This window comes from Nomascus leucogenys, chromosome 16 (genome assembly GCF_006542625.1).
Source record: "Nomascus leucogenys isolate Asia chromosome 16, Asia_NLE_v1, whole genome shotgun sequence".
NCBI classification, from domain to species: Eukaryota; Metazoa; Chordata; class Mammalia; order Primates; family Hylobatidae; genus Nomascus; species Nomascus leucogenys.
Window position 1 is genome coordinate 22,709,190 of NC_044396.1, and position 22,199 is coordinate 22,731,388.

A 22,199-nucleotide genomic window follows, 5' to 3' on the forward strand; every position below is an offset into this window, starting at 1 on the left:
TGATTTGGTGTTACACTATACCCCAGCTCAACAGAGAATACCTCAAAAGAGTGTCTTGATGTGAGATACAAGATTACTAATAAAATATTCTAGACTTTTAAGACCATAAAGGTTACAAGGGGTATGCATAAACACCATAATCAAATCATTAAAAAAAATAGAGTCTTGCTGTGTTGCCCAGGCTGGTCTCGAACTCCTAGGCCCAAGTGATCCTCCCACTTTGGACTCCCAAAGTATTGGATTACAGGCATGAGCCACCATGCCTGGCCACCAAATCATTTTAAGTTTTTTCTTTCAATGTTACTAAAACTTCCTATAATTGGCATGTCCACTAAATTTTGTTACTTGAGGAAAATAGTAAGTTTGACATACAAAATCCCATAGCAGGGATTTTCATAAACATGATCCTATTTAATCTTTTCAGTAACCCAAAAAAACTTCCTTTAACAGATATGGAAGTGAGCCTCAGAGACTCAGTGATTTGGCTTGTTCATCTGAACCTGAAACCCAAATAACTGAATCGATAAATGTGTATCTGCACTTTGTAAGGGCAAATGGAAATGATTTTCTCCATTATAAAAGGCCAAGACACTGACTTCCCATTTCCCCATTCTTAGAGTGTCTATTTGGAGACCCGGTGAATCTGTGTCCTTCCTCCTACCTTTGACATCAAAATAAATTTTATTAGGGATTAAGCCCATTCTCCAGTGATTACAATGTAGACACATGATATAGCTTGAATATGTGTTCTCCGTCCAAATCTCATGTTGAATTGTAATCCCCAGTAATGGAGGTGGGATCTGGTGGGAGATGATTGGATCATGGGGGAGGATTTCTCATGAATGGTTTAGCACCATCCTCTTGGTGCCGTTCTCACAATGGTGAGTGACTTCTTGTGAGATCTGTCTGTTTAAAAGTGTGTGGCACCTAGCTCTCTCTCTCTTGCTCCTGCTCTGGTCATGTGACCTGCGTACTCCTGCTGCATCTTCTGCCGTAATTATACTTCTGGGGCCTCCTCGGAAGCTAAGGAGATGCCAGCATCATGCTCCCTGTACAGCCTGCAGAACTGTGAGCCAGTTACACCTCTTTTCTTTGTAAGTTACCCAGTCTTAGGTATTTCTTTATAGCAATGTGAGGATGGCCTAACACATTTCCAAGATTGTGAGTCAAATAACCTCTGGATATGTGATGATGTTGAATTTTATGTGAACCTCATTAGGATAGTTAAGAAACCTTTTGTTCTGGGAAATGGCTTACTGCAAAGAACCACCCTTCTCCAGTTGATTTAGATAAGACTCACACCTGCTTATTTACCTATGATAAGGCCAGACCGATCCTCCAAATTCCCACTCTTGCCCTCATACATGACTAACTGAACTATTTTGTCTCCATTGGTCAATGAGAACAAAATGCTTATTAATCAAATAAGAGTCTCTCCTTCTCCCAGGACCCCAAACTTCAGTCCCTCCTCAGCCTGAGCCAGCATCCATCCCCTCTTTAAGGGCCCTCCTGGAAATTATGCTGGCTTCAGGGTAAAACATCCTCTGATATATTTACTCAGTATGCCAATCTTTCATCCCACTTCTCCACCCTGGGTTCTTTCTAATTTTGTTTACTCCTCTTATAAAAGAGAAACCCTTTTGCCTAGTACTTGAGATGCTTGCAGATCTCATGGCCAAAGCATTCTCCCTATTGCAATACTCCCTCTTCCCCCTTGCAATAGCCCTTTCAAATAAGTTTCTCATTACTAAGTCTAGATTTGTTTTTTACTTGCCAAATGTAAAAATGTAGCTCTGGAATTACCTCTGAGATCTCTTAAGAGCTGTTCAGAAAACTGTCATGAGGTACGATTTTTTGTCTCTTGGGGAAATAATTGTCCTTTCTTCTGTTTGGCCAAATAAAATGTGTGAGATTTTGTCCTGATGACCAAGAGGGCTTGACAAAACCTTAGACCGAGTTTTTCCTGACTATAGGCTCCTGACCTCCCTTTTCTTAGAGCATTTACTTTAGAAAAATTATATTTGTAAATTTTCCCTCTGCCCCTTGGAGATATAAATCTTCCCCCAGCTTCTTGCCAGTTGTATAAACCCAGGAATATATTTCTTAAGGACCTGGAATCATTCCTTTTAACTGTAATCATTAACTAAGAAGCAACCTCTATCTCTAGTCTCTGTGGGAGGTGTGAACCTAACTTAGATAAGCAGCAATTAGCAAACACAGATGGCCTAATTACACTGACCAACCTTCCGCTACCATCCTCCAGTACTTTTCCACTAGTTACCCCAGTGCTTAAAAACTCTCCTGCCTGTTTCAGCAGAGCTGAGTTCAATCTGTCTATTACAATAGTCTTGATTTCTGTTGAAACAGTCTTAAATGAAATCTTCCTTGCCTGTTTAACTTCATCCATTGCTATTTTTGCTTTGACACTAACATTGTGGTCACTTTGGTGCTACCTTACATGCTTGTACATTTGTTACTGCTTATGCAATTAAAAAATTTTGTTTTCCTACTATATTGATAGGGAGAGTGTTTTTTTTTTTTTTTTTTTTGAGTTTCGCTCTTGTTGCCCAGGCTGGAGTACAATGGTGCGATCTTGGCTCACCACAACCTCTGCCTCCCTGGTTCAAGCCATTTTCCTGCCTCAACCTCCCAAGTAGCTGGAATTACAGGCATGTACCACCATGACTGGCTAATTTTTTTCTGTTTTTTGTAGAGGGTTTCTCCATGTTGGTCAGGCTGGTCTCGAACTCCCAACCTCAGGTGATCTGCCTGCCTCGGCCTTCCAAAGTGTTGGGATTACAGACATGAGCCACCGTGCCCAGCTGGGAGAGGTCTTTTTGTTGGCAGAATTGTTTTATTTTTCTAACTACTTTCATGATTAGCTTTTTGAAATCTCACAGAATTAAGACTTTAGATTGCTCCATTTTCCTCTAACACATTATAGCATTTTTAGAAAAGTAACTATTTTTTCCTATTTTTGTATATTTAAAGCTTATTTTTAAGCTGCTTCTCATTTCCAAAGGACTCCAGAATCTTTCTGTTCTCTTCCTCCTGTGTTATCCTCTGTATAGAAACTCAGAAATGGTGAAAATATTTTATTTTGTTTGGATCTATAATCTAGATTTGTTATTTGGCTTTTAACATCACGAGAGGCTGTTTGAAAATTGTGTATCTACCACAATACTCTTAACATCTCAAAAATCCTTAGAACTAAAGGCTGTTTTTTAATGATCACATTGTTTGATAGCTGCACTGATAGCTGCAGTTGAAATCAGAGCATCTATCTTACTTATCTGGGCATACTTTAGTTTTGAATCCTCTGAAATTTACTTTCTTATGAACTTGGGACTCTTTTGGCTTTAAAAATTGTAGATCAGGAGTGAGAGGAAGTCTTATTTTCTGGTTTGTTTTATAAGTCAGCATTCCAGCTTTGCTAACTAAATTCAGGTTACTTCAAATTTGCATTTCTATCACTCGCGGGAGACAATATTTCAGAACCACTGAAAACCAACATGATAGAGTCAATACTGCTGTGTTGACTTTGATGTGTTGGTTTTAAGCCTCCTTCTGTTGTTCCTCCTCAGTGCCTTCAAGACTCAGGCTGCTGCCTGAATGACCTGGTGATTAAGCTATAATGAAAACTGTTTGCTTCCATGCTTTGTATAATAATCCTCAAAAGCACAGAGGGGATGCACACAAAAGTCATACTTAGAACACAATCTGATTATGACAGACAATAAAAATGTGCTTAAAATGCTCATAATATGTTTGAGGTAATCTGAGGACATTTTCCTCTCTCTTTCTTTAACAAATATTTATGAACATTAACATATGCTAAGCACTACACTGAGGAAAAACACAAAGTAAAATAACCCCCGAGAAATTTACAAATCAGTGATCCAGAAAGAAGGAAAATCATTAATTACAATATAGTAAGTTAAGTATGAGGAGCTATGTACAAAGCATGGCCTAAAGAAAGAAGCAAATCCAAATGGATGTGTCCTTGTTGGGGGACAGATTTATGGAACGGGTGACACAGAATGATGATCTTTAAGAGAGGAGATGTTTTTGCCAGACAGACAAAATAAAGGGTAGAATGGGTTATTCCAGGCAGAGGCAACAGCATATGTAAATGCATGGAGGCATGACACACTGTGTCAAAATCATCAGGTAACCCAACATCCCTCAGTGTACTCACTCATCCATCCCCATACAAATGCCAGATACTGTGCTATGCCTGAGGGATCCACAATGAAAAAAGAAAACCCTGGCTCAAACGGTTTTAAATCTAGTTGAAGAGAAAGACATTTTAAAAAGTGGTAGCAGCACTGAAGGAAGTGTCCTAACAGAGGTTTGCGGGAGTTGTGGAGGATGTGCCTGAGTAACTTGAAATTTCAGGAAGGTTTCCAGATAAAACCGAGTAGTGAAATAAAAGTGGATGTTCACCAGGATCAGGTATGGAATGACATTTCAGGAAAGTCAATCCCTGCCCCTCACCCTTACCCTTCAGGCGACCTCTGTCTATTTAATTGCAATGATACACTAGTGCTCCACTTCCTTGCCAGCATTTAGTTATAGCAGCCAATTTTGGTCAGTCTGAGTGAAGGTGTGCAGTATTACCTTATTGTGGTTTTAATTTGTACTTTCTTGAAGACTGATGATTTTGAGTGAGTTTTCATGCGTTTACCTCTGGTGAAGGGTCTATTTGCCCTTTTTTCTTCATGTACCATGTGCCTATCCCAGCGGTTCTCAGCCTTGGCTGCACAGTAAAACATCTTTAGACTTTTGGTCTGGGCTCCACCTTCTGAAACTCTGATTTAATCGTTATGGCTTGTGGTCCCTGTCATTGGTGTTTATGAAAGATGCACCCTCAGTGATGTCATGTGCACTCAGTTTTGAAAACTCTACTGTTGTACTTCAGGGTTCTCAAACTTCAGTAGGTACCACAATCACCTAGAATGCGTGTTAAAACATAGGGGACTGGGGTCCACCCCAGAGTTTCTGATCCAGTGAGCCTGGGTTAGAGCCTGAGAATCTGCATTTCTAACAAATATTCCACATACGATGCTGCTGGTTCTGGGCCATCCTCTGAGTTCCACTGCTTTAGCCAAACTAAACTGGCAACTTCCCCACTTCTTTCATACCTTTCTTCCTTGTATATACTCTGTTCTCTCTGTGTGGAATGCCATCTAATTCTTTTTTTTTACTTTGTATACATTTTTTCATTCTTCAAGAACCAACTAGAATGTTACACAGATTTTGTGAAGTCTGCTCTATCATCTCACTTCCCACACCCGATTGCATGACTTATGTGACATTTTTTACCTATCATACTGTTTTATTTATTTGTTCTGGTTGCAATATCTTCTCTTCTACCCAGTGAGAGCTCTGTGAAACCAGAAACCAGTAGGTCTTATTCTTTGAATCTTAAGCAACCAACAATATCTGGCACATTACTGAGTTTCCACTATTTAATTAAAAATTCTTTCGGTTGTTGTTTTAATGAATAAGTGTCTGGGTGACTAAAGAAAATGTGATATGTAAGGCTTCTCACATACTCGGTTTTCATAAAACCACAAGTTACCATCTGTTACTAAATTCATGGCCAGATCACATGAGCCAGAGAACAAATCTATAGCAAAAACTGAAGCAAAAGCCCTATATCATCACAGGATACTGTTAGTGTTATCTTTATTTAAAAAGAAGCCATAAGAATAGAATTTAAAAATAAATTGTTTTGAATTGAATGTGCTGAGAGCTATACAATCAAATAAAAATTTAACAAGCTGAAATCAAATCATAATTCTTCTCAGAATATTACATTTGTTTCCTGAAGTCTTTCTTATCAAATAAAAAGTGCTTTTTTAAATAAATTTGAATAATCCAGGGTTTTTAAAAATACAAAGTTTCATATGAAGATTATGTTGCTAGAAATGTAATGTTTTATTGAAAGCTTCACTGGCAAAATGAGATGATCATAACAATAGCAATAATGATAACAACAGCTACAATTTACTTGTTTACTTTGTGCCAGTGACTTTGTTAAGTGCAGTCCATGCATTATATTTTTTAATCGTTACGAAAGCGCCGTGAGGTGGGTATTATTATTCTATTTTCATACCAAGGCTGAAAGAAGTTAAATAGTTTGTTCAAGGCCAGTATTCAATTCCATTTCTATGTAGGGGTACCAGATAAAATACAGGAAACCCAGTTGAATTTGAATTTCAAATTAAATAACACTTTTTGGTACATTTCATGGAGTATTTGGGACATGATTATATTAGAAAATCATTTACTATTTATCTGAAATGAAACTTTAACTGAGTGTCCTGTATTTTATTTGCCAAATCTGGAGACCCTATTTCTATCTGACTCCAAAAAATTTGCATCAGACCACGAGGTTGTATTGCATTCCAATTCTCTCTTATGTACAGGTAGGTACAGGTTTACTTATATGAAATTTGTGGAATAAACTTCAAACATTTAGCAAAGCATCAAGACCTTTTATAATTTGCCCTCTGTTCTCCTGGTCCCCACATTCAGGGGTGCAGCAAATGCCAAGGCCTTGAAACAGGAGCTAAGCTGTGTGTGCCTGGAAGCTACAGAGCTGATGTGGGGTGAACTGGAGAGAACTAGGAGCCAGATCACGCAAGATTTTGTAGATCACTGTAAGGACTTAGATGTCTATTCCAAGCGAGGTAGGCAGTTATTGGAGAGTTTTAAGTACAATGAAATAGCCTGGCTAAAGCTTTAACACAACCAAACTGGCAGCTCTTTGGAGAACAATCTGCAGAAGAATAAAGCCGGAAGCAGGGAGTTACTGCAAAATAGTCAGTAGCTCATGTAGCTGCTTTGCTCTATAGTAGAACTCACGGTTCAGGCTTTAAGCTGTGTTACTTGGGGTCTTGGTGACAACTTCCAGTTTAGAGCTGGGGACAGGGCATTGTCCTTGCAACTTTAATGTGGAATCTGATGTGGCTTCTCTGGCACAATGAGACCTGAAGGGATCTTGCACCAACTGCACCTTGTGGGTCCTGCACCTCTGAGTGTGAGAGAGTCATACTGGTTCTCACAAAAGGCAGCAGCAAAGGCTGTGGCAAGGCTGCATCCTCAAGGGGGAGGGCAGGTAGTGGGCAGGCAGAAGAAGCACATCATCAGATATGCTCCTGAGCACAGGTGAGATACTTTCTGGGACTCCCAGAAGCAGCTGGGAGAGATTGTGAGGGAGTGGCAAGGTATTGCAGCTATGCAGAGGCTGATATAAAGCCAGTAGACTTTTATTATTAATATAACTGTGACTTAATTTATCCCATGTCTGGAAATGCATGGAAACATTTAGGTCACCAAAATTAACTACATGAAGTTAAGTAGGACAATAAAACACAAAATACAGGCCTGGCACAGTGGCTCACACCTGTAATCCCAGCACTTTGGGAGGCCGAGGTGGGTGTATCACCTGAGGTCAGGAGTTAGAGACCACCCTGACCAACATGGTGAAACCCCATCTCTACTAAAAATACAAAAATTAGCCAGGCGTGGTGGTGGGTGCCTGTAATCCCAGCTACTTAGGAGGCTGAGGCAGGAGAATCACTTGAACTTGGGAGGTGGAGGTTGTGGTGAGCCAAGATCACGCCACTGCACTTCAGCTTGGGTGACAGAAAGAGGCTCTGTCTCAAAACAAAGAAACAAACACACAAACCAGAAAATATGCAAAAGGATAAAAATGCCCTACAATAAAAACAGAAAGACTTGGCAAGGTTTTTCTGACTTTGGAAAAAAATATGTAAGAGGATACAAATGCTCTACAACATAAAAAAGACTTAGCAAAGTCTTTCTGACTTTGCTAAGTCTTTTTTTTTTTTTTTTTTTTTTTTTTGTCGTAGTGCAGTAGGTCACCTAGACTAGGTCAATTGCAGGACACATGCACCATGGTTGTTTATCTTATCCCTAACTCCATCCAAATAATGGTACTGATTTCTTCATGCCTTCAATATCTGTTCTCAGTAGGACAGGGAAGATAGCTTATGATGGATTGATAGAGTTCAAGATGAAGGTCTTTGAATGCTGTGCTAAAATACAAAAATCAAACAAAATTCAAAATCAAACAGATTAAGTAACTACAGAGTAGCACAAAATGCCTACTCTGTGCCAAGTATGTGCCTTTTAGACATTAGTTCATTTATTCCTCATGGCAATTGTGAGCCAGACAGATATTATTGTCAACCCTCTTTTATAGATGGAAAAACTAAAGCCAGTGAAGGCACAGGTAAGTGGCTTGCTCAAAGTCATGGGAGTTTGAACATGCTTCTGTCAGACTGCAGGCAGAGCTCTTGTTTCTAACAGTTAAGCCATCCAACCTCCAGGAAATATTTTGCCTTAATGGCAGAGTTCTTTAACTAAAATAAAAATGATTGAAATCAAGTGAGATGCCAAGAGTAGCAAGTCTGAAATAAGAGGGGACACTTATTATAAAGGGATCAGAGCCCTTGAAGAGACAGGATTCCACGTGTAAAGCTGGAAGCAGAGATATCTGCTTATTACACACTTTCTCTCACATCAAAGGCTGAGTCATATCCCATTTCTGTTGACAATAGCTGGCCAGTGGGCATGCATGACCCATGCAGGTCACCTAGGCCAGGTCAATTGCAGGACACATGCACCAAGGCTGTTCATCCTATCCCTAACTCCATCCAAATAATGGTACTGCTGTCTTTATGCCCTCAATATCTATTCTCAGTAGGACAGGAAAGATAGCATATGATGGATTGATAGAGTTCAAGATAAAGGTCTTTGAATGCTGTGCTAAAATACATGCCAAAATCCAACAGATTGAGTAATACTTTCTTCCTTGTAATTTATAATTCTAACTAATTCAGTTGGCACTACCTTTGTGGAACATGTCTCACAAGTTCTTGTTTGTCCTGTAGCCAGCATTCATTCAAAATGATAAGAAAAAGAAAGAGAAGCACAGTTGATAAGGGGGATCATCCAGGTGAAGGGCTTCATTAGGAAAGAAACAAAAAGTCTCAAAAAGGAGACATTTTCAGTCTTTCTCATAAAGAAAGACCAAGAATATTGATCAGAATGCTTTATGCATTCCAGTTTTTCAATGGTGTACCAGAATGTTTGCTTTGAGTTGTCTTCAACTGCAGGATTGGATTCGAGGTTCAGACCTTCTCCAGTGTGCATAGAAATTCAATACCTGGTAAGCCCAGGTGACTTACTGCTTAGTTGAATGTTTTGTTAAATCCTGAAAGAAGTAGTACAATGTAGTACTCAGCTTGCATGTCTAAGTATTACACAATTCACCTAGGTAAATCTACTGTGGATTCTTGCTAGATTTGCCTGATTCGATTGCATGTAGTCAGCAAAAGGAAAAGTAATTATAAGTAGAATTCAAAAGAACTCAAATTCTCCTTAATCCATTTAAATGTTTTGCTTGTCTATAGTTTCCTTTGGGAATTGATGGTTTAGCTCTGTAGTTTCAAACCTTGGTTTGATAAAGCACAGGTTCCAGGGCTGCTTCTTGAGATAATCTGTGTTGGCATTTTAGCACCCCAAGTATTGAGAGCAAGTTGACCAAAAACTCTACTTTGGAAAACACTAGATTAGCCTAAAGCTCCATAACACATCTGACAGCTTTATAATGTCCTAGAGTGTTCACAGAAGCCTTTTCTCATACATCTGAGGAGAGCTCATTTGCTTTTTTGAATTAGCACTGTGTTAAGCACTAGCTTTCCTATAGTATTTCCATTACGGCAAAGGCCACTTTAATTTTGGATGATGTTATTTTATATAAAGGGGAATACAGATTTGGTGGATACAAACAGAGAGAATAAAAGAGCTTGAAATGTTGTATTTGTGAAGTTTCCAGTAGTTTTATTTTTTAAAATTCACCTTTACCTACCTATGTATAATGTGAATTATCTAATGCATTTTGGATTTTAAATATATATTTTCCATAAAATGATCTGGGGACAATGAAGGATGATTTGAATATCGTTTATTCAATTTTAGCACATGTTGTTTCTTTAATTTGTCATCCTTCAAGGTAAAGTTCCAACCCCATTTCTGCCAGGAGTCTTTATTGACCATAGTGGCTATGTCTGGTTCCCCACCTGTAAACTGCTTTTCATATGGTTCTTACCATGACATGCTGCGTTGTATTTTTTGTCTGTGGCCCTTATCCTCAGTTAGTTCATATCTTTCTTATTTTCCTTCTTTATCCCCAGTGGTCAATCAATGAATACTTGCTAGTGCATTTATTCAGAAACACGACTATAGTAGTGGTTTCCTAGTGTATGTATAGTGCATCAATACAGAGAGTTTAACTGTAGAGAAATCCAAATTTTGACTTCTATGCACTACTGAAACATATAGGTATAGATTATTGTAGAATCACAGATTTTTAGTCTTGGCTGGCTTCTTATAAAGTCCAAGGTTGTTTTTTTGTTTCGTTTTTCTGTTTTTGTGCATGAAGAAATCAGTCATCTGTCTGTTTTTTTTTTTTTTGAAGACAGAGTTTTTGCTCTGTTGCCCAGGCTGGAGTGCAATGGCACAATCTCGACTCACTGCAACCCCCATCTCTTGGGTTCAAGCGAGTCTCCTGCCTGAGCCTTCTGAGTAGCTGTAATTACAGGTACCTGCTACCATGCCCAGCTAATTTTTGTATTTTTAGTAGAGATGAAGTTTCACCACGTTGGCCAGGCTGGTTTCAAACTCTTGATCTCAGGTGATCCATCCACCTCAGCCTCCCAAAGTGCTAGGATTACAGGCGTGAGCCACCACGCCCAGCCAGGAAATCAGTCTTCTCTCTACAAGACACTAAGCTACTTGAGACAAGGAGCCATACTCTTAAACATTTCCTTTCATACATAAAGCAATGACTTTAGTTATCCCTGCATTTTTGGTAGCACCTGGTGCACGCATGATAGATTCCCAAATGTTAGTGGAAAGAATTGCTTCATGGAAATCAATTTCACTAAGTGTATATTTAGAACTAGACATTATGTGGATAGTCTGTGCTCATATCTTTGGCTTCTCACCACCTCACAAGGGGCACCACCATCTACAGCTACCCTACTAGCTCATTTTGTTGAATTTCCTTCACTTCAGATCCAATTCTTATTTCCTGTTCATTCTTTTGCAATGGCATTCTGGATTTGCCTTGAGCAGCCAAATGGGCATGTGGATACCAGCTCTTCTTTGTGAGAAAAACTCTAATTATATTGTATCTTTGCTGTACAAATCTATGATGCCCTTTATTATCTAAAAAGAAAATATTTGTGCTTTTATTTCGCTTTTTGGGAACCAAGGATGGTTTGGTTCAGTAGCCTGGAAAGGAGATAACAGTGAACACCAGACTAGGGAACTTTCTGTTGGCCAATCACTAGGAGAGACTCCTTAGTTTCAATCTGGATTGCAAGGACTGAGTGTTAAACCCTTCCTCATTTATTATTTTCCAAGTCTTAGAAACAAAATGATATAATAGAGATAGGATTTATCTCTAGTTCCCTAAGCCTCCAATGATAATACCAAGGTTGAGGGAGAAAACCTGATGAGTACCTCCAGGCAGGTGCTCAGTTCTAATCAGCTATTTTCTGTGTATTTAGAGTATAGTCCAGACACCATAGTTTGGATTTATTGCCACGACTGTATCGTCAAGCCTTGCTCTTTCAGACATATTGCTCCTATGAAACATATGCATTCAGAGTAAAAATGAAACAGAATGGTTTTTGAAATTTCTGATCTTGCCTTACTATTTTGTAAAAAAGAAAGTCAAGAGAGACTCGGAGAAGTTATTTGGTTAGGTAGTTCAATTGGACTGATAATGACAGATCTGGGACTGAAATTGGCCATGCCTTCTCTTTCTTGTCAGCCTTTTAATAACTGTCTTACTCTTTCACCCTCTCATCCAATATTTGCAGTGACTTCATGCCCATGTAGATGACTCATCTTGCATCTGAGCCCCTCATTCCTTACATTCTTCATCTGCTGTGACTTTTGTACTGATCCCACTTCTATCACTCCCTCCCATGGAGCATCTCATCATCTCTAACTGTCCACCTCTGAAATATCTCGGTCCCTAAGTACAGACTTTGTTTTTCTTTTATTCATTTAGTTCCTCTTTCTCTGGTCCTTAATGGTATATGTAGGGGCTTTTTGTTCCCTTTGTGCCTCTATTTTCTCATTTTTAAACTGCCCCCCACAACCGTGTTCCCTTCCTTCCCTGTTTGTTAGATTCCATGACCCATCTAGTCAGCCACTCTTTTTTTTTTTTTTACTAATATCTTCAACTCTTATTATTTATTGTTGTTTTTTTGCACTATCTGACAAAAATGCAACTTTGAACATGTTTGCTTTCTTCATGCTTCCATAAGGGCTGATAAAAGCCAATGGAGAAAAGGCAGATAGATGACTTCATAACAGTAGTTCTCAAAGTGTGATCCCAGACCAGCAGCATCAGTATAATTTAGGAACATGTTACAAATACAAATTCCTAGAGCCCCCTTCAGCATACTGAATCAGAATCTCTCAGAATGGGATACAAGAATCTGTGTTTTTACAAAGTTCTCTAAGTAGTTCTGATACATCTCAAAGTTTGCAAAATACTACTCTCTTAATTCTTGATCTTTAACCTTAACTGGCTACTAACACTGCCAATCTTTATGTTTTCTAAATTAGTAATCTTTAGTGTTTTCCATAGGAGCCTTTTCAAATCTTTTTCATTCCCCTCAAATCTTTGATAGTGCCCATCTCTCCTCATTCCCCAGAGGTTATCACTCTCTGACTTATCTTAGTTTGTGTTTGAATTCCCTCAAACTCCTGCCACAACATCCTCAGACTAACCACAGTCACTTGCAGTGGAGGATTCTTCAGGTATGTATACTTGTGGTCTAGATCCCTTTCCTTTCAGCATTGGGGATCTTTTCTCTTTCTCTTCACCAAGTTCTCTCTCTCTACTGGCATCCTTCACCTAATCTCATCACAACTTACATTCACACTCTTTGGGATTTTGATTCTATGTGTGATGAAAAACATTGTAGGGTTTTAAGCAAGGAAATGGCATTATCTGAGAGATAGTTTATAAAGATTTTTACCCTTCTTCTGTGGAGAATGGGTTGCATGAGGCAAGAGTTGAAGCAAGAAAACCAGTTTAGATATTATGGAAAATCTGAAGAACAGGGATGGTGGCTTGGGTCATGGTACTTGTCATGGAGTTGTAACTAACTTTGGGGATGTGAGTTGGAAGTAGAATTAACAAGGATGAAGGTGGGGGCCAAGGATGATCTTAGTCTTTGGTTTTAATAACTATGTGAATGGCGATGCTGTTTACCAGAATGAGGAAGCCTGGGAAAGTACAAAATGACTGGAAAAAAATCAATTTGGGACATTTGTTTGTTCTTCACTCTAATCCTTAATCAATAGATTCCTGAAATCAACGTCAGTCTAAGAACAGGTGCTTAAGTTCTGCAAACTGATACAGACTTTCATAGAAATAGGGGTGGTTGTTAAAAGTTCATATTCGAAAAGTTTAAATGAAGGTGCTGGCTGAGCGCAGTGGTTCACACATGTAATCCCAGCTCTTTGGGAGGCCAAGGTGGGCGGATCACTTGAGGTCAGGAGTTTGAGACCAGCCTGGCCAACATGGTGAAACCGCATCCCTATTAAAATTACAAAAATTAGCTGGATGTGGTGGCAGGCGCCTGTAGTCCCAGCTACATAGGAGGCTGAGGCAGGAGAATTGTGTGAACCAGGGGGGCGGAGGTTGCAGTGAGCTGAGATCATGCTACTGCACTCCAGCCTGGGTGACAGAGTGAGACTCTGTCTCAAAAATAATTAAATAAATAAACAAAAAATAATAAAGGTGCCATAAATTTTAACAGAGCTGGCATGTTAAAAGTCAATATAGAATCTATACAATTCAGCTGTCTTGGAAACTATTGATAAAACAAGCACCATGACAAAATGAGTTAAGTAACAAAAGGTACAATATTAAACTGGAATCTGATTTTTACCTGGGATAAGCCAAGTTTAACATGATCAGTCCATAGATATTTGGAAGTTGGCAACATATACACACACACTTGCCTGCATATCATTTTTATTAGTCCTTTGAGATAGTATATTTAATTTCATGCTTCATAAAATATGAGAAATAACATCCTCATCAGCATACATTTACCAAGTCTGTGACGTGGTTATGCAGGAAATGACACCTGGAAATCAGCAGTATAATGATTACAATATTAGGAAAATACAACTTGTAAATAGTAGGTCTTAGCCAAATTCCCAACTCATAATAACTGATTATCAGGCAGTACAGGCATTGAAAATGGTGAACTGGCCATCTACCAAAGTGTCATCTTAGGGAGCACACTGTAGACAAGACTGTTGGCCATACAAATAGTATAAATAATTATCGTCAGTTAGTAACCCAGGTATCTTCCAGTATATTGTAGTTTGTTACCAGGATATTATATCCACATATAGTTCACTGTAATTGCATAAATGCAAGGTTCCTTTTGCAATGGAGCATTTTGGAGAGAATCTTTCATTTCGGACTTTAAATATACCTAATCTCTTCTATGATATTTATTTTGCTCCTTCATTTAGACCTTCCTATTTTAAGTTAGCAATAAAGTATTGAGCACTTATTATATGCAAAGCACTATACTCGTGTTCCCTTAAATATATGCATATAAAAGAAATATGCCCCAAATGATTGAATCCTTATTTTAGAATGAATGAGTTGCTAACATGCTAGTGTTGTTACCCAAAGGGTGTGAATACCAAATGTTTCGTTCCTACCAGCTCATGACCCCCATCTTCATCGAAGTCCTCCTCTATCCCATCTGTCATCTCTTCTCCATCGGCATCTGGCCCTCCTTCAGCAGGCTCCTCTGTAGAGTGATCTGCAATCTCTGACACACATTCCTCTTGGATCAGCACTAGACTCTCTTCCAATTGCTTCTTCTGAGCTTCTGGGGGGGGGAAAAAGCAAATGACTACTACCTTGGGTTGCTCATGAGCCATTTGGATAAACTATGAAAAAACAGTCTACGAAAGGGTAAACTCTATATGCTATTAAAGGTGTATAGAAGGTAAGGTAATATTATGCTTTAAGTTGAATTTTTTCAATCATGTAAATCATGTACAGATTTCTATGTGCAGTTACATGTAAGCATATTTATTTTAACAGAATTAGCAAAAATTAGGGAATCCAGATGGTAGTAGTATATAAATTAGTAAGATTTACATAAACTGATTGATCTTTCTGGCTACTTTATTTTATATATAGTGCTTTCTAATAAGGATGATCTTTCTGAGAGGAAAATAGAGCAAAAACAAATGGCAAAAATCAGATACAACATAGAAATTGTTCACTCAAGGAAGCAGGATGGAGAAAATTCATTGACAAGTTCAAACCTAAGTGAAAAAGACAAAAACTCACTGAGGAAAAAAGTACAAAAGCAAATATGTTGTTTTTCAGACAACATGTCTGTGAATAATCTCCTGAAATTTTGAAGTCTAAATTCTGTTGACAGATGTGGTTAACTTCAATAGTTAAGAACATAAATTCTGGGGTCAGACAACCTGGGTTCAAAGTTGAGCTTCATCACCTAATAGCTTTGTGATGTGTGCAAAGTGGAAATGATTAACCCTCCATGTGTCTCAGTTTTCTCATCCACAGCGCAATAAGGACAACTATTTCCTAAACTTTCAGGGTTTGGTGTAGTGAATCAAAGTGTTAGTATAGAGACTTGCAAATAATAAGTGCTCAACAAACGAAGCTACACTCCACATTAGCAGAATTTCCTCTAGTTGTCAGGATCTGTGCATTCCATATAGAAACCTGCTCAAATGGAAATTGTGCTGACAGGATCATAATTATTTCCTCCAGTGGGTGGTATTCATCCCCTATGATAATATAAAGAAATGTTGGGTATCCAATAAATTAGATCATTGTATGTTCCTCCTTCTCTAACTTATTCCCATGTGTTCATGACTATTCAAAAGTTGGTTGTTTTCACTAATTTTGCTGCGTTATCTTTTATCAGATGATTAGTCTATCCTTTGATCTGAGTTTTTAAATAGCCTAATTTTTTATCTTATTTACTGATAATTTATGACAATAAAAGTAGTTTATAGAGATAAATAACTTTAGGGTATTCATTTCTGGTCTTTTTCATAATGTGAGATGAAAGGAAAATGAGCATTGATATAAACATTTTGTCTCAGCACCAAACTTTTCAAACATAACCAATATGTAAATCAACAAACTGATATAAATATAATGTACAAATAAGCAAATAAGCAGATATTCTTTCCAAGAAATTGTTTATAATTAAAATAATACTTTTATAAATAAATGTGTATCTATACCTTCTTGCATTTTAATTCTCCAAATGATAAAGTTTATTGAAAATAAGACAATAGTAGAGGGTTGCCGTGCCTTGCCTCTGTTGTCAGAGTTTAGTTACTCTGAGCTCTAGCTGACAAGATTCTAGCTCTAGCTTTGTTACTTACCCACAGAATTATAGAACTGAATTTGAGTCTAAGTTTTGGCCATTTGTTCAGGGCAGGTCCTTTAAGCACATTAAGTCATTCTTTCCTCATCTGTACCTACCTCTGGGTTTTACTGTGAGAATGAGCAGAGCATATATTTGGGAAATGTTTTGCAAATTATAAAGGACTACATAAATGTGTTCTATTATATACAAAAGGGAGACGGTATGCTTTTCACTGTGAATATGTTGAAGGAATAACAACAACAGTGAGCTTAGATCAAGAAGCCTGTTGAGATCACAGAATAACACTCATGGGGCTGAGGCTCTGTTTCAGAGGAGGAAAAGAGCTAGTAGATCAAACCAAGGCTGGAAATAATTACTATGGGTATCATACATGACCAAAACATAGGCTCTTTTTCATTAAGAGAAAGACATTTACTTCATATAAATAGACACAAGCTATACACGCCTTGATGTTTTTAAAATCAACTTATTAGGTTCAAATTTCTCCATTTAACAACACTATTTGTGCAGTAAGGATGTGAATTCTGCTTTTAAAACTATACTTTTTATCTTGATATGCATATACAGATGTACTAAGGGAAGGAAGTATAGTACATAAATTCTTCCCATTTTTCCTAATGTCTATATAACATTTAGCACAGAAAGTCCTATGAAGACTATAAAGTTGTTATTGTAAAATATAACCAAGATTTTTTCTAAATATAGAAAATTATTATCCAATTTAAGAAGTAAAAGTGAGCTAAAGAAAAAAAATCCATTTAATCTAGAGAAGACTGTTCTCTGAATTAAAAGGAAGGTAAATAAGGCAAGAATGACCAAAAACACTCTCAATTTTACTCTTACTGAAGATTTCTAGGTTTTATTCTCATTTTCCTTCCACATCATTCATTATGCTCTACAATTCTAGATCTGTAACCTAGGTTAACCCACATACACATCTATTAGTAGGCTCCACTGAGAAAATGATGTGATAGGTTGACTAGCTCGAGCGTTGGACAGTTTTGAATCCTTTACCATGAATCACATCTCTTGTTTTATTCTGTTGCCTCTCCTATCACTGATCCTTTGACTGTACAATGGAGGTGGCTACTCTGGTTTTGGCCCCCCACTCTTCCTCCTAAAAGAGGTTTTTGTACACATCATCTAAACCGCTCACTTCTTGCCACTCTATGTCACCCTGCCACTTGTTCGAAATGCCCTAGCTTTCAAGACCTGGTGTTGGTACCTCAAGAAAGAGGGAGAAATGGAAATTTGGGATTCTTACAATTCTACACAGTGAAAAATGCTTTCAATCTTATAAATTTTTTAAAACCAAACATTCTCAATGTTAAGTCATTGTGTTTATCTTTTTGTTACAACACATATATGGACTTTTGCTTAAGATTGACATATATTAGGAATTCAACTGGCCTAGTATATCCATTTCTTCTCTAATGATTCCAGAAGTATTTGTTCTTTGAGAACTCTTTTTGATGTTGAAAGTAACATATACATATATGTGTGTGTAATATATATACATATGTGTGTAATATATATACATATGTGTGTATATATGTGTATATGTGTGTGTGTATGTATATATATATTTTATAAAATATATATATAAATTATATATATAAATTATATATATAATTTATAAAATATATATATAAATAATTTATAATTATATTTATATTATATAATTATATATAATATAAATTATATATATAAATTATATATATAATTTATAAATTATAAATTATATATATATAATTTTTTCTCTAGAAGATCTCTGGCCAAGGAAGCATAGCAGATTTTCAAAGGACCCCTGTAGGACCACACTTTAAACATGCATAGTCCTCATCTGGCTTCATGTATCAATTTGTTGCAGCTTGTATCAGGAAAGCTGACTTTCCTGATCTTCCCAGCTGAATGTAATCTTTCCCTCTTTGATCAACCAAGGCCCTGATCAAATGCTGTCTTATAGTTAGTTCTACTGTTTTCTTATCTTCTTCTCATTAGTGTTTAAGCTTCTTGGAAATTGAGCTATTGCCTCAGATGATCGTTGTCACACTCAAAGAGGATGATATAGAGGTTGATCTTTTGTAAACTGAAAAGCACAATACAAGTCAGTTATCAAAACATTTTGATGTGCTCTGTACGCCTCACTGAATGCCTTGCACATGAAGAGATAAGGTATCAGGAAGGATATAGGGTTTGAGATCCATACTTCTGCTAATTACTAGTCCTATTAATTGTAGTTTTCTTCTCTAAAAGGTAAGCATGAAAAATAGCTGCTGTGTGCTCTAATGAAGAAAAAGATGTGACTGTGTTTTTTAAACTGCAAAGACCACACAAACGTAACAGGCTCAAAACAGTTCTTGAGTTGAATCTATATTTATTTCTTGATTGCTATAGACAAATTTCCCAAGTCAAAATTATTCATCCCTACTGATCATTAAGAATCAGGCATTACAAAGATTATTTTGGATTTTGGTTTCAATATGGCCTTTTTAGTTCTATGTTTAGACAGGCATAGTCCAGTACTGATATGGTTTGGCTGTGTCCCCACCCAAATCTCATCTTCAATTGTAGCTCCCATAATACCCACGTGTTGTGGGAGGGACCCGGTGGGAGATAATTGAATGATGGGGGTGGTTGGCCCCATTATAGTAAATAAGTCTCACAAGGTCTGATGGTTTTATAAGGGGTTTCCTGTTTCTCCTGACTCTCACTCTCTCTTGCCTGCTGCCATGTAAGATGTGTCTTTCATTTTCTGCTATGATTGTGAGGCCTCCCCAGCCACATGGAACTGTGAGTTCATTAAACCTCTTTTTCTTAAGTTACCCAGTCTTGGGTATGTCTTTATTAGCAGCATGAGAACAAACTAATACAGTACATAGTACATAGACATAGTTACTCTACTTTTTGTATTAACATACAATATACATGTGATTCTGATGATGTATTTCAAAGGCAGTGGTATATTAATACAGTTCATTGCAAAAAATCCTATATATTATTCTCATCATCCAATCATTAACTTGAAAGCTAAATGCTTGGAAGTCACTATCTGAGTTGAGGGAAAAAAAGCTTTAATTATAATGGTATTGATTCATAGGAGTTTAACAAATACAGTCAGCTCGTGCGTTAGTAATAGGTAGTCAACATAGCTTTTGTCATCATCTCAATGGGAAATATTATAATCACTAAACAATGATAGGTTCCATGAATAAAATCACACATGAAAGCACATCTTCTTTATTAAACTGTTGGTTCACAGTTTAATAGGCAGTTTTGATTCAGTAATTATGTTGCTGAAATAGAGATAAAGCAACTTGTTCTTTTTTTATGAATAATTATCTAATTTTACTTTTCTTAGAGATGAGTAATATTGTTTAGTTTATTCTTAACTTTAAACAATTCTCTTTATTTGCATAGTCATTTTTCTAGTCATCACTCTTTTTATTGTCAATGTGAGTGTGTGAGTGTGTATGTGTGTTTGTGTGTATGTGCATTTCTCTCTCTGCCACTAAAGCTTCTTTGGGGCAGAAACATTTTTATTATTCATCTTTGTTTACCTGGTAGCTAACTCAGACCCTTAATCACAAATTAAGTGTTTGCTGAATATATTAATGACTTGTGGAATCAACTAATGAAAATAAATATCAAATGTGTCAAATTGATTTCAGTTAAAGTGACAGTTGAATTTTGCACACTATGGTAACAAAAATATAAATCCAAGATAACTTAAAAAGAAACAAAACTGAAAAACCTCCTCGCCACATTCTACGTGACAATCCCATACACAAAGTCAAAGTAAACTGTGGGGTCTGAAATTTTCTGGGAAGAAAATTGTTTGTGTTTATATTGACAAGTCTTCAAGAGAAAAATGAAATGTGACGTCTTCCAGTGCTCACTGGAGGAGGGCTGCCTTCGAACACTGGCATCTTTTGGAGTCTCTGTTGGCTTCTTTAAGTCAGAGTGATGGATGACCATAGCACTTCTTTTGTGAAAAGAGAAGTGAGTATTAGGTTTTATTTAAAGAGTCAATTAGAAGCCAAAAAGCCAACAGCTTATGTAAAAAGACACCTCTAAGACACCTACATTATGGATTACAAAAAAAAAGAGGTTTATAATGGCTATAAGTTAGTGTGTGCTTATGAAGTGCTGACCATGTAAGATTCATTTACTTTAGTCCTTGAAATATACTGCAATGTAGGCTTATTTATCATTTTACACATGGGGAAACTGAGGCACAAATAAGTGCTCATCGTCACACAGTAATAAGTGCAAGAGCTGGAATTCCAAGTTAAAATTTCCGATCTTATAACCTTGGCTGTTTTCTAATATATCTCTAAAAAAAGAAGGCCTAATTTGACATACCAAGGGAATACTTCGAATCTCTTCAATAACCAATTTTAAGTTCAAGAATGAAGAAGTCTGTTTGGCTAGGGGCACATGTTCTAGTTAGCTAAACAATGACTATCAAAGGAAAAGAAGTACAAATTACAGTTAAGTATTTCTGTTTAAGGGAAAATGCCTAAGGCTTCAAAAAGCCATGAAAGAAAAGAATTTAATATTAAATTCCAATCCTCATATTCAAATATTTTTTCTGCACATCTCATCTCTACTTCAAAAAGCTATCTATGATTCAGAAAACAAGGTAGAATTATTGAGATTTATGTTCAAAGCATTTTTAATAAATTGAGTTTGCTGCATAGCTATTATCATTAATATAACTACGAAAATTGGTCAAGTTGGCAATTAAGTTTTTTGACATGCTGGCTTAATTGCTAGACAATTGCTAGCTGAATTGTACTTAGCAGATGGTTGGAAAGAATGTTGATACAAAAACAGTCACATTATTCACTAGAGCCAAGCTAGTATCCTTGAATCATTGTTTTTGCATACTAGTATAAACTGTATTTTAAGAAAAATTTTATATTACAACACCTGTATATAGTATGAATTTAACTCAATGGTTCCAATAAATGCCATTTAGAAAAATGCAACTTATTATGGATGGTATTACTATCAACCACATAAACATCAGGAAAATTACATAGAATGTTTTTAGATGAATATATTAGTTATGTAAGTACATTTTTGGAGGAGATGGCTTCAAAGTTGTTCACATGAAATACCCTAGATTGTTGAGATGACATAAATGCAACATAAATCATTTAAAAATTACTGGCATATACTTGTCTTTACTTAAACCTAATAATGGTTTTAGTAGAGATATTATTTTCCCCATTTAATAGGTTTTATAAGTACTTTTCCAAATTTCATTCAGCTAGTGAGTTAAACTAGGTCTCTAGTGGGATGTGAACCTAATTTTGTTTTATTCCTGTCTGGGACCTTAGATAATGTAAATCTGTTTTCCACAAGGAATATGAATTGGGGAGGAAACAAATCAGAAGTGGAGACCAACTAAAAGGTGATTTTTAGGGGGACATGAAAATGTCCTAACTGATTTGTGGTCATGGTTGTATCACTTGGTAAAATTACTAAGTCGTTGAATTATACTCTTGAAATGAGTAAATTTTATTCTATGTAAAATATACCTCAATAAATTTGTGTAAAAAATAAGATGAATGCAACAGAACATGTGAGAGATGATGAGGGTTTGCGTATTGGCGTATCTTTAGGAAAATAGAGAGAAAGGGTGAAATATATACC

General features: G+C 36.8%; 1 protein-coding gene across 9 annotated transcripts in view; it reads right to left on the reverse strand.

Moving 5' to 3' along the window:
* Positions 1-22,199, reverse strand: part of RALYL (RALY RNA binding protein like) — a 731,347-nt gene that overhangs the window by 24,577 nt on the left and 684,571 nt on the right. For 6 of the 9 annotated variants that reach the window (XM_012496042.2, XM_030795447.1, XM_030795448.1 and 3 more), the window contains one exon: positions 14,812-14,984. The exons of 2 other annotated variants lie outside the window; for them this stretch is intronic. In XM_012496042.2, coding sequence (XP_012351496.1) covers positions 14,812-14,984 — 173 coding nt within the window. The remainder of the gene's footprint in view (positions 1-14,811; positions 14,985-22,199) is intronic. One more of the 9 variants, XM_030795446.1, reaches the window with a different exon arrangement.